At 34.4% G+C, this 13,991-nt stretch overlaps 1 protein-coding gene across 9 annotated transcripts in view; it reads left to right on the forward strand.

The window, feature by feature from the left end:
• Positions 1-13,991, forward strand: part of nek11 (NIMA-related kinase 11) — a 247,266-nt gene that overhangs the window by 135,570 nt on the left and 97,705 nt on the right. Inside the window, exon 17 of one of the 9 annotated variants that reach the window (XR_012392449.1) lies at positions 11,155-11,323. The exons of 6 other annotated variants lie outside the window; for them this stretch is intronic. Coding sequence is in view for 2 of the 3 variants with exons in the window: in XM_009292579.5 (XP_009290854.2) it covers positions 11,155-11,268 (114 nt within the window). In the remaining variant the exon portion in view is untranslated. Of the gene's footprint in view, positions 1-11,154; positions 12,409-13,991 lie in introns of those variants that run through there. 2 more of the 9 variants (XM_009292579.5, XM_073926497.1) reach the window with 2 other exon arrangements.

Consider the following 13,991-nt stretch of genomic DNA (forward strand, 5'->3'; position numbering starts at 1 on the left):
GTATGCATGTACATGTCATTTTAATGTACAGGTATATCATTCTTCCTAATTTATATTCAAATTAAATGTAAATGCATATACAAATAAACAAATTATAATTAATACAAAATAATATAGTTGTAATATTATTTGTACATAAAGATGATCTGTAACAAAAGGGGTATTCGTGATTTATTAAAAAGCAAATATCCACAGATAGTTCAGATTTTTCTCGAAAGGCAAAAAACATGAAATTATAGTTTATTTGAATTATTAATAATGTTACAGCTAATCAAGATGGTAAGGCACATAAGGAGAGGAAATTGGCTCTATTAAGTAATAAATGTATAATGATTGTTTCCCAGTGATGGGTTGCAGCTGGAAGGGCATCCACTGCGTTAAAACATATGCTGGATAAGTTAGGAATTCATTCCGCTGTGGCGACCCCAGATTAATAAAGGGACTAAGCCGAAAAGAAAATGAATAAATGTATTACATAACCCATTTCTCAAAATCAACATTATATTAATATCGGATCAATATAAATTATTATTATTATGTTTCTGGTATTTCAAACCCTTAACCATTCACTAGCATTGAATGAATACTAAATATATTAATATATACAAAAAATGTAATATTCTGAATAAAAATAAATCTCCAACAGTACATCTTGGATGGCCTGAGTGTAGGGTGATTACGAATTTAGATTTTTAAATTGTTGTTCCATTACATGATAATCAAAAAATGATATACAAACCCAAAAACCCATTTTTTTCACATCAAATAAACATGTCCTTGCTCACAGATATATTATATATGTATTGCCACAGTGTTTCCTCAAAAGACAAAACACTAAAATCTCAATTACTTTTAAGGATTTTCTCTTAGAAATATATAGGAGTTCTCTATAATTATCCAGGGACGAACCTAGGATTTCAATCTTAAGCTCCCCCAGACTATTCCTTTAAAGTGATCAGGAAGGGGGATTCAGAGTAGAATATCCTCAGATTTCCAAGTCCGACCGCAGCCTTCAGCAAACAAGAAGAAAACCCACATCATTTGAGGAGTTTCAAAGCACCTCTGGAGGACCTCGGGTGTCATTTAAAACATCAGTGGCATGAACTTACACAGTCAGTTTGAACCTGTGAGTAACACCGCGATCGCTCCGAGTGCCTGTTAGCAAGAAGAGCTGCAGGGTTACAGCAAGGGCATCTGGAGTGATACCTCCAACACTTTCTGTTCCATTCTGTCCTCCAGAAAATCTTATTCCAGGCTCACGTTTCACTGATACCGATACACGATTTCCTAGAGGCTGGACACTGCATGATATCCAGTTCTGCACAGCTCAGCACTCTGTATTATTTACAAGATTTAAGTGTGGGTACAGTATGCTGAAGATGAAGTACACATAAAAAACAAGACGTCTTGCTAATGTGACAGGAGAAAAATGGGTGACCTTGTGAGGCGATTCGCTTTCCCATGTACGTTGATACTGGATGTTTTTCGTTCCTGGAAATACCTATCGTGCTCATTAGAACAGTATGGGAGGTGTCATTCATAACAAAGCACCTTTAGTTCATTATCCCTGGTTGTCTCTTTTACTTGGCGGTTGCAGTTTTTTTTTAATCCCTCAATGTTAACCATCTCGCTGTGAGCCAGGCTTATAGGAATCAATTACACCACTGTACTTTGCCATCTAATTCATGCTAATCCTTGAAAAGCGGTACATCTTCCCTCCTTTTTTTTTGAGAAGTAAAGTTCTTTTAACAAGTGAGATTTATCCAATTAACCCAGTACAACATTCCTCCATGCAATTACTATGAATCCATATTAGTTAGATTCTTCATCTGTGGCTCAGAGATATGCATATGCAGAACTTCAAAACACTCGACTGCTTTGTTTAGATTTTAGTAACTATAACAAGGGCTGCAACTAACAATTATTTTAATAATCTATTAATCTATTGATTATTATTTTGATTAATCAATGAATCTGATAACAAGAAGAAAAGCATTCATTTCCAGCCAAAGTTCCAAAGTTGTTCTTGAACATCCCTGAGCTGTTATAATAATAATAATGAAATAAAAAAATTAACTTAGTAGTATTGTCCTGTTTTCAATCTAAATATCTTTATACATACTAGACAGATGAAGTAGCATTAGAAATTGTTTTGTTTTCTGGGGGGAAAAAACAATCAAAATTAAGTGATTGTTTGGTTTAAAGCAGAATGAAAATTATTTGCCAATGGGGTCAGAAAAAATAATCTCAATGAGATATAATCTCAAGCAGAAGTTTTGAGCACCATTGAATTTTCTCATGCCATTTTTCTTGTCTAGTCTTGATTTAAGATATATATATAAATATAAATATATATATATCCGCCACGTCCTGGCGCTGACTAAGAGGTTTAAGAGCTTATGTTATGCCTTTTTTTCTGTTTTACTGTATTAAATTTCTGCAAATTTTAAAAAAAATGTACAATAAATGGAGCTATTGGCTTCCAAAGTGAAAAAGCTGATTCTCAAGTGCCTGAAATGAGTTGTACAGTATTTGCATAATGCCAGCTTAAGGTCTTCATTAGCTGCTCACAAACAGTGTTTACTTTGACTTTCAAATGCTGTCATTGTAGTTTAGACCTGGATGATTTAGTTTGTGTTGTCAACATAAAAATTACAGGTTTTTTTGCACTGGAAAAGCACTTCAAAAAGATGGACGTTTGTTTCTGTAAGGGTGCTAGACCACTTACAACAGATTGGACCATTTGGCCAATCAGAACAGAGAAGGCTTTTGGAAATGCAGAGTTTCAGACACAGAAACACAAGATCAAGAAGCACGTCTGACAGGTCATCAAGAATCTACTGCTGGATCTAAGCTCACTGTAGTTGTTAAACATGATATTTAATTCATCTTGTTGTCTATATTTAACAACATATTCCTCGAATTATGGTCTTTTGAATCAATTACTTGTTCTCAGGTAACATGTTTTGACTGAGCACAAAGATAAGTTAATAAATTAATTTATATAACCACGTACATTGATTTAACTTATTGTACGTAATACTTTTATAATGGCCATTATTGATTATTAAAACTGATATTTAGCAAAAGAGAGGGTATATTTTGTATATTTCACTGAAACTGAATGGACAGAGTAATGTTATAGGCTCTGTGTTGTTATGAATATGCATACAGTGTAGATGACGGTCATTTAAATATGTACCACGACGCCTGAATAAGTTGCTGATATCAAAGTGAAAATAGGCAGTTCCTTATATCAGGTTTTCATTTCATTGCTGAGATGTGAAACAACGCAGCCAGGGTGATGCGAATGACGTTATGAAGATACACTATTGCCTTTGAAGATTTACCCGATGTGTCCTCGGGAGTTTGTTTTCCATATCAAACTTGCGAAGTCTGAACTCACAAGTAGAGGATGCAAGACTAAACTTTGTGTAGGCCACTTAATATTGAGATAAAACCCCAATCAGATTTCAGATAGGTGAACGCCTGCAACCACACCTTTGTTTTCAGATGTCTCTGTTGTTCCCCATCCACACTGTATTACACAAATACTGGCCTCGTTTGCACTAACATAAAACGCATACATTTTGCTACGGTTACGCCATCTGTCCACACTACCCCGGAGTTTGAACACCAAAAACGGAGCTTTTTGAAAATGCTGAAGAGGCCGTTTTTATTTTTAAATGCTGCTGCTCCGTGTTAGTGTGGATGGGGGAAAACTCAGACATCTGAAAATTGAGCCGTGGCTGCAGACATTATTTTTAATATTATTATTATTGTTGTTATTATTATTGTTATTATTATTATTAAATTGATTAATTTTGACTTTGTTGTAGTATGTAAACCTGTTTAGGAGATCTCCTAAACAAAGTAAGGTATGTTTAAAGTGCCCCGCTATTTTTTAAATATTACCTTTCACTCAGGGAGCTTACACATTAGCACTTTTGGTCTACACCGGGTTCATTTGACGCCAGAGTTAGGTAAATTTAGTTAGTGTGAACAATGTCTTCTAAACTTTTTGCGTGCACCCAGGAACCGTGTCTGCCTGAAAGAGGTGGTCTGGGGTACGGTTCGCACAAACTCTGATCCGGTTCACTTCTCACATGAATGCAATCATACCAAATAATGGATTTGAACCACCAACTGTACAACAAACTTTTATGTATCACGTACTGTACCTTGGTGATAAGTGGGATCGAGCCAGGGCAAACACAGCGATAATGTCTGCTTGTGTCTTCCAAAAAGTTCTGAACGTTTTAAATAATTTTGTTGCAGATAGACGCAAGTGGCTGTATGTTACCAAAACTAAAATATTCAGTAAAAGCAGAACGACCACAATGTGCATTTGTCTTTCCATTTTGGTGCCTTAGCTTTTGTGGCTGTCACCTAGCAACAGCTGTACACACAACAGCAGCTTGACGACAGTGTAAACACAAACTGAGAAGGTGGCAAGGGCGGACAATTGAACTTGGGTTTGGACCAGGCAATCGACCGAAGTGTGAGAGCACCCTCAGTGTGTAATACAGCTGTTTGTGAATGTGATGGAGGCTCAGGTTGATCAGCTAATTATTTCCATGTTTTATTATCTGATGTGTGCTTGAATTGAATTTAGTAGAAGCAATAGATATTTACAGCTTTTACAATTACAGAGGGAAGGAAGAGATCAGCAACTTCCTGATCAGATATGTTAATGAGTGTTTCATCTTGGTAAACAGTAGGGTCATCTGACCAATCAGAGAAGAGCAGGCACTCAGAAAGTAGAGATTTAAAAAAAATTAATCCTCAAATATATCAAACAAATAGTTTGAAACTCTTTTAGAAATTAGACCATATTTTTATGAGGAAATAAATCTTTGGATATGTGTCTCTCTCATCAGCAGCTGATACAAAATGCAGCTGCTAGACTACTCTCTGGCACGCGCAAGTATGAGTTGGTAACTCTTATTTTAGCTGCACTTCACTGGTTAACCATTAAATACAGAATTGATTTTAAAATTTTATTATTTGTTTACAAAGCCTCCAAGATTCTTCCTACTCAGTACCTTACAGACTTGCTTTGTCCGTATACCCCCTCTCAATCATTGAGATCTTATGATCTCAATTTACTCACCATGCCCAGAACAAACCTTAAAAAACAAGGTGATCGAGCGTTTGCTGTTGCTGGTCATAAACTCTGGAACAGTTTACCAATTCACATTACTTTCCCCCTTCATTTCTGTGTTCAAGTCAGTTTTAAAGGCATATCTATTTTCTCTCGCTTTTAATACTCCTTGATCACTGTTTCATTAATTTTATTTGTTAAATGTTTCTTTTATATTCTGCTTCTCTGTCTTTAATATTCATATTTAAAGCACTTTGGTCAACCTTGGTTGTTTTTAAATGTGCTTTATAAATATTGTATTGTGTGTATTGTGAACTTATGTCAAATAAAAGGAACATTTTAAACCACAAAATAGGGCTACTTTAAAATAGCATCTCTAACCTAAATGTAGTCAGACTGGTGGACTTTCACTCCAGTTCTGGGAGATTGATTGGACAAAGAAATGCTCAGTGCTCTCCTCAGATTGGGAATTCACTCTCTGGAGGAATCTGAGATCTCATTTAGAGTGAACAAACACAATCTGAGTTTGTTTAGCTGTGGTCTGCCTTTGCCCTCTCTTATTGAAAGGCAGCAGTGGAGCATAGTCTTCCTGTGCCAGTCGGTCAGGTTTTAGCGGTGTCCAAAAGCTTAGGTCAGGGCTTCTTGATCCGGACTGTCTGCTGTGGCTGTAGATGAGAGTTACTAATGTTTTTTTTTTTTTTTTGCATCGACTGGTTTACATCTGGTCTCTTCATGCTTTTTCTCTGATACCATTTGTGTAAATGGTTTCATTTTCATTTGCCACATAAATGCTAAATAGTGCTATATGGAGATTTAACTAGGTAATGTCAACTAAAGCTTCAAATTCACTGCTTTATTGTAGTTCCCACTATTTTTTATATTGGAACACGGGGTAGATATGTTATTCAGCATAAAAAAGATTTCAGATGTAGGCTACAAGAGGCTTTGTACTTCAGTCTTGTTTCAGTAAAACATCAGCACACCCGGTTGACTCTGCAACTACTGTCAATAGAGGCTAAATAAAACATCTATTTTTGACATAAAAATAATTCTTTTATTTATTTAAAATAAATATACATTTTAAATATTCATTTATAATAAATATTATAAATAGGGGCGACGCAGTGGCGCAGTAGGTAGTGCTGTCGCCTCACAGCAAGAAGGTCGCTGGTTTGAACTTTGGCTCAGTTGGCGTTTCTGTAAGGAGTTTGCATGTTCTCCCTGCGTTCGCGTGGGTTTCCTCCGGGTGCTCCGGTTTTCCCCACAGTCCAAATGCATGCGGTACAGGTTAACAGGGTAGGCTAAATTGTCTGTAGTGTGTGTGTGTGTGTGTGTGTGTGTGTGTGTGTGTGTGTGTGTGTGTGTGTGTGTGTGTGTGTGTGTGTGTGTGTGTGTGTGTGTGGATGTTTCCCAAAGATGGGTTGCGGCTGGAAGGGCATCTGCTGCGTCAAAACGTGCTAGATAAGTTGGCGGTTCATTCTGCTGTGGCGACCCCGGATTAATAAAGGAACTAAACCGACACGAGAATGAATGAATTATAAATAGGTGGGACTGGGAGACTTTTGTGGAGAGGCCATGGTCCTGGCCCTCAATGCAAAAGACAGTGATGATATCAAAATACAACTATGCGAAATTCTGAATTTTTCTCATTAAAATATTACCTGAATATTAATTTTTTACACAAACTTCGATCTATCTTTGAAAAAATTCTAATATTGCTTGAATTTATGGGCTTATTAGTCTAGCAATCGTCCAATCTGAATGTTGACTGGATTAAAACCATGTTTGTGCTTATATTGACTTAAACTCCAAGCAAGAACATTATTACATCAATATTTTTGCTATTCCATCTCCTAACCTCATCCGTAAAAATTGCCCACCTGGGATTTCTTTCAGCCTACCCTTTTGCGGTCGGTAAGAAAAGAACTGGGCCTGCTCTAAAGGACTCTAAAATTGAATGATACATCATTAAAAGTATAAAAATAAATTAGCCTACCTCATGCACATTATAATATATTATTTGAATAAAAATAAGAACTTAGTTTTATTTCTGTTTTGTTTTGCCTTTTCACAATGTCTGTTATATCGGTCATACAGCCTTTCACATGTTTATTTATTTAAACATACTTTTATATCTTTTTTGGACACTTAAAGTGGCAGCAGGCAGCATCCATTGAGTTGCATTTTAGCATGAACTGTTCTTTAAAGAAAGCCATAGATCACAGTTACTATGACAGTAATGTGAGTCAACAATGCATTATCCAAACAGAAGCTATCTCTATTCCCTGACAAAATAAATGTATCATCACAACAATTGCTAGCTAAACTGTTGGCGTTTGTGGAGAATTGCACATAAGAGAAAGAAAGACAATAAAAGGTGATGTCTGACAGAGTCTAGCCTTAAGAAGATAAATTACAGATGTTTGCCATGATAATGAGTTTCTAAAACAAACTCCTTCTAGTGTTTCTCACTCGCAATGCTGAGGCCTGGTCCTCAATCACACTGAACGGATAGACCTGTGCTGTTAAACCAATGGTGTTTTTGGGGGGTGAATTTGGCCCCTTGAGCATCTAATTTACAGCCTTATTCAGCAGAAAAACACTTGGTTTGTCTCTGAGTGATGGTGGCGTTATTATACTGGATTTAGTGTTGTGCTGAATTGCCCACCAATGTGACTTTACTTTCAACATCTTTCAGAGTGTTTATTTACATGACAATGAAAGTACTAAGATTGGAAAACGTTCTTGCCAGTATTGTTGAAAGGTTTTGGTTGTAGATGACAATGTTGTCAACACGATCCCACACGTTAAGCTCCTACAGATTGATTGAACCTTAAAAAATCTTTAAAAAATATTTTAAAAATTTCAAGTTTAGTGTACCTAAGATTTAAACAGTAAATCATTTAGTTGACTTAACTAAAAGTTTTCAATGCAATACAATTGAAATGTATTTTAAGATTATAATGAAATAGAGGATATATGTTACATTTTACATGTGGCTATCCTATCCTAAGCCTGTTATTTAACTGACATTTAGACCTGGGCATTTTACAGCGAGCAGGCTACATGAGGCCCGCTGGACTTGTTTGATCGGCTCGCGTGAAGTATTTATTTAATTTAAATTCAACCAATAACAGGGCCTTGTAATGCACAGGTCTGATATTGAGTCAACAAAAGGGGACTTTCACATATTGCGTCTTTAAATAGGAAGGGATGTAAATGTGGTATGTCCCGCTCACATTTTCCAGCCGCCGCGAGTTGAAAAAATGTAAACATTTTAGAGGTCCACAAGCGAACCACAAGTTATGGGATGGTAACCATCCATGCTGGCTCACACTTTATATGGAATTACACAATAATAAAGGTAGACTAATTACCTCAGATTAACAATTTAACAAATACAGATAGATTTCCTCTCTCAGTGATGATACAGTAATTACATCACATATCAATCTCACTTAAAACCTGACTTCAGTGCACTTTAGCTAAACACAGGCTAGAATTCTCTCACTGAAAATATACAGTTAAAAATATCAGGCCGTTGACACAATTCTTACATTTTTGGCTCTATACACCAACACAATGGATTTAAAATCAAACGAACAAGATTTGCTTTAACTGCAAACTGTCAGCTTTAATTTGAGGGTATTTACATCCAAATCAGGTGAACGCTGTAGTAATTACAGCCGTTTGCATATGTGCCTCCCACTTGTTAAGGGTCCAAAAGTAATTGGACAGAATAACAATCATAAATCAAACAATCACTTTTTAATACTTGGTTGCTAATACTTTGCAGTCAATTACAGCCTGAAGTCTGGAACGTGACCAGAAGCTGGGTTTCAATTCTGGTGATGTTCTGCCTGGCCTCTACTGTAACTGTCTTCAGTTCCTGCTTGTTCTTGGGAAATTTATAAATAAATAGTAACAAAATTTAAATATTTAAAATACATTGCTGGATATTTTCTTTTTTTTCGCACCATTCTCTGTAAACCCTAGAGATTTCTGAAATGCTCAGACCAGCCTGTCTGGCACCAACAACCATGCCACGTTCAAAGTCACTTAAATCACCTTTCTTCCCCATTCTGATGCTCAGTTTGAACTGCAGCAGATTGTCTTGACCATGTCTACATGCCTAAATTCATTGAGTTGCTGCCATGTGATTGGCTGATTAGAAATTTGCGTTAACAAGCAGATGGAAAGGTGTACCTTTTAAAGTGACCGGTTAGTGTACTGTATCTTAGTGAAAAAATAGAAGGTCCACTATTTTCACTGCTGTAGGTTAACCAATTGCTTAAATTAAAATCAGGAAAAGTGCCATATCTATGTCAGTTTTTCCTTGAAATGTTAGAGATAAGGGATCTAATTAGTATAGGGCTCTTACTAGTCCTCCTAATGACAGCAGGGTTGGTGGATCATTCCAATTACTTGACCGAAGCAGTCACACCTTCTAGTTTCATTTGGAAAAAAGCACTAAATAAGACTTGAATGAGGTGCAGTGAATGTTAGTGCTCATTACCAGCTGAAATGGGTCTCTAGAGCTCAGTGTTGACCCACTGATCTCAGAACAGACCCCACTTTCACTTATAGCACTTCTGCTTCCTCCAAAAAATCTCGGCTGATGAGAGCTAGCAGGGGTAATGATGCTCTCTTATCTTCATAAATTGAGCTTTGAGATGAATGTGGATCGTGGGACGAGGCTGACAGACCATTACTTATTTTTAATGGAGTGGCCCTTGTGTAAATGTGGATGGACTTTCATAGGTGTCTGGACTCAGACTGGTGGAAGAGCTGCCTTGAGCCTACAAATAACAACAATTTCACATAACTTCTGGCCATTCCTTGGTGTACTGAAAGCTTTGGTTAGTTTATATGCAAAAGGACACCTCTTTGTTGCTTTTGCGGTAGTCAATTAATCTTTGAACAATCAACAAATAAGATAATTTAACATGTTGTTTATTTATTTATTTTTTATTTTTTATTAATTTATTATTTTTAAATGGAATTTTATTTATTTATTTATTTTTATTCTTTTTAAATTTAATTTTAATTTAATGTAATTTTTATTTTATTCTCCCTTTAGTACTTTCAATTGTATTTTTGTTTTATTTCTTATTTTATTTTTCATAGAATTTGGCCGTATTTTTCCATTTTTATCTTCCTTTTTATTTTATTTCTATTTTTATTTTATGCAATTATTTTTTTATTTACCCTTTATATTTTGATTTTTAATTATTTTTTTCTTCTTTTTATTATATTTTTTTTTACATTTTTGTCTTTTCATTCTTATTCTATTTTTATTTCATTTTGCATGTACTTTTATTTATATTTTATTTTCCCTTATTATTTTCAATTCTATTTTGTTTATTTTTTGTTTTTTGTTTTATTTTCTCTTTATTACTTTCAGTTGTTTTTTATTTTTGTTTCAATTTTTTTTAATAAAGTTTTGTTGTATTTTTTTCTTTTAATTTCCCTTTATTACTTCTTTAATTTTTTAAATACAATTTTGTTGTATTTTTTCTTTTCCTTTGTTATTTTTATTACATTTTATTATATTTTTTATTTTCATTCTATCTCTTCATTTATTTTGATGTATTTTATTTTATTTTTAATGTTTCATTTAATTTAATTTAATCTTTTTTACTTTCATTTTAATGTATTTTTTATTTTATTTTTACATGTTTTTTATGTTATAAAATTTTATTTATTCTTTTTGGTTTTCTTTTCATTAATTTTATGTGATTTAATTTACATTAATTTAACTTTAATTGTTTTATTTTATTTTATTTTATTGCAATGTTATAATAACATCTTTAAAAATCTCTCATTTACCTCACTTCTCTTTTTGTAGCTCCTCTTAATGCTAACATTTTTACTCAATCCCATTGGTTTTCTTTCTAATATCTTTAGAGAACTTGAAAACCAAGGACAAATGTCTATCACATTTTATCTGCCCCATGCACCTGTCTTAAGCCTTTCTTTCCCAAATACTCAGACAGAGTTTCAACAATAGCGAGGTGTGCTTCTGTAATCTGTGTGTGTGTCTCTTTCAGAAGAGCCCAGAGTCCGGCCAAGTCAGCTGGAAATCACAGCGCAATGAGAGGATTTATATTCTACAACACCTCCACGCTGTGTTATTGACTGAGATTAGTATTTCAGGATTGTGATGTTGAAAGGGATCTGTGATGCGCCTCTCAAGACACAAAGAAAGCACATTAATATGTAAGGAGTCATACATATTCATTCAGTCACACATAGGTGGTGTAAAGAATTGATAATATGTCTGTTTCAAAAAGTGCAGCGTTCAACAAAAGGAACTCTACTCATTCAAAACTTTCACCGTACAAGTCATAATTATTATAGAAAAAATATGCATGTATATTATGTAGAAAGTTGAAATTATGACTTACCAACTCAACATTGACTGAATAAATATCTAAATTAAGATGAAAAAGTAGAAATAATGGCATAGTAAGTGGCTTTTATCTCAATTTCATTTTTTATGTTAATTTTCTGTTAAGTACCTCATACCTTCTAAATATGCTAATTAGTGGGCGGGGCTAACGAGGCAGTGATGTAGAAGCTACACTATTACAGTCATTTGTTTTATTCTTTTTTTACTTATGCATATGCAAATCAGTGGGTGGGGCTTATGAGGCTGTGATGTAGAAGCATCCGTTGCTTTTCTGTGGAGATGGGCTATAACCTCCCTATTACAGAAACTAATTTTGTTTATTAATAATTTTTTAACTATTGTTTTTATGTATGTATGTGTATTTATTTATTTATTTATTTTAACTACATTTTTTTTTTAACAAAATGCATTATTAATAATTGGTAGAGCTAACAGGCAGTGCTGCACTCTAAAAAAAAAAATAATAGTTGACTCAACTCGAAATTGTAAGGCAACTTGCTGCAGAGCTTTTTTGAGTTGACTCAACTTTCAACACAAGTATTGCACTTGACTCAATATAAGTTGAGTAAACTCCAAAATGTCCTGACGCTGGTTGCTGTACAATGTTAAGCCGACTCAACTTTTGTTTTTTACAGTGTGTAGAAGTAGTTATTTACCTTCTACATATGCTGATCAGTAGGTGGGGCTTATAAGGCAGTAATATAAAAGCAGTTGTGATATTGATGTTGCTCTTCTGTGGAGGTGGAGATTAGCCTCATTTATTCATGAAATCGTTTAATCCGTTATACTAATTGGTGGGTGGAGCTAAACAGGCAGTAATGTTGATCTCCTGTGGAGGCAGAGTTTAGCCACTCACTACTTTTACAAAATAAAGTGGCATATTCCAAAACCTGACATTTTGGAAGATTGGCTTCAATATTAGCTGTTTTTAGACTAACAAAAAAGTTTTGAGTTCAGAAACCTGCAGAATCTTCATGGTAGTAATATGTCAAGGGATCAAGATCAAGGGGATTTTTTTTACTTATTTTATGACCTCTTTAACTCAGCACTTAGAGGTCTCCTGGCACTTTTGCAGATCACATGACCTCTGCTCAATGACCTCAGAGAAACCATGATCCATAGCTTCAATATTTATCCAGGCAGCTCTTATTTACATAAGCACCCTATTGGGAGGCAGCATATCCGTGAATCAGCATTCTGTGTCCATAAGCTGATCTGTGTGTTAGAAGGACTATATTGGCTGTTTTCAGAGGAAAAAAAAAACATTAGGCCAGGAATTAGGAGACCTGAGAGCCTGCAATTTATTCATTAATTAATTTATTTGTCTATTAATCTATTCAAGTTTCGCTTTGTGTTTTTATTGCATTAATTCATGTTTGGTTATTTTACTGTATGTACAATAATTTACAGTGATGACTTGTTAATTATGTAAGTCATAATGTGCAGTCAGCAATATCAAATTATTCTGTAATTTTACTTAATTACCTATATTTTTATTTTGTAAATTGTATTCATTCTATTTAATTTGACAATTGCTACATAAAATATTAAGAAATAAAATTGTAATAAATAAATTATAATACACAATAATAATTGCTAAATAAGCCCTGAATTATCTGTAAGTATGCCATTTGTAAGCAATTTATTTTGTGATGATTAATAGCTGACAGTCCAGCATCCTGCTAATTACATGGCTACTTAACAAACAAATTAATGAACAGACATGTAATATTGATTTAAAGGAATTGATTTAGTTGAAAACGATGCAGTGGAATAATAATAATACAAGGGGGAAAAGCAGCACATTTGCACGGAAAATAATTTGACTCAAAACAAGCTAATTAAATACAGGTCATCAAACAAAAGGTAATAACATAGGGTAATTAAAAAATGAATACTCCTATTTTCAGAATAATTCTTTTTTAATCAATATTTTTCTCTTCTGACTGAAATAGGTTTAAATTAAACATTAGTATTCTGCAGTTGATTCACCTTTGGAAACTGGCCAAACAAAGTAGTGTAAATAAGTCAATATCTGCATGTTACTTTGGTGCGCGATTCTTTATGTTTGGCTAATGCATCAGAAGACAGAGGAAGGTGGGCTGCTTTTCAAATGGTCTTCAGAAATGGCACCATTTAGGTATTTATGAAAAATAATCTCTCCCTAAACAGCTGCTGGTGATTAACAGACTGGACTTCAAAGTTTCACAAATAAACACTGCCTGTGTTCTGTCTTGCATCTGTCAGCTTCTGCTTGACTTTAATCTTCACTGGATATTCACTTGACACTCTTATTTTATTTTTCTGAGATTGGGTGGATTGGGAGACAATTAAAAATATGGTTAAAAGTCCTGTGAAGTGTTTTTAAATGTGCATTATTGTTTAATGTCTGACATAGTTTGAACTTAACCATGAAGACTAGGCAGGACATAGAGTAGGCACTCATTTTTAAACAAACAGCCAATGACATTTCGC

The sequence above is a fragment of the Danio rerio genome, chromosome 16, assembly GCF_049306965.1.
Source record: "Danio rerio strain Tuebingen ecotype United States chromosome 16, GRCz12tu, whole genome shotgun sequence".
Classification (NCBI taxonomy): domain Eukaryota; kingdom Metazoa; phylum Chordata; class Actinopteri; order Cypriniformes; family Danionidae; genus Danio; species Danio rerio.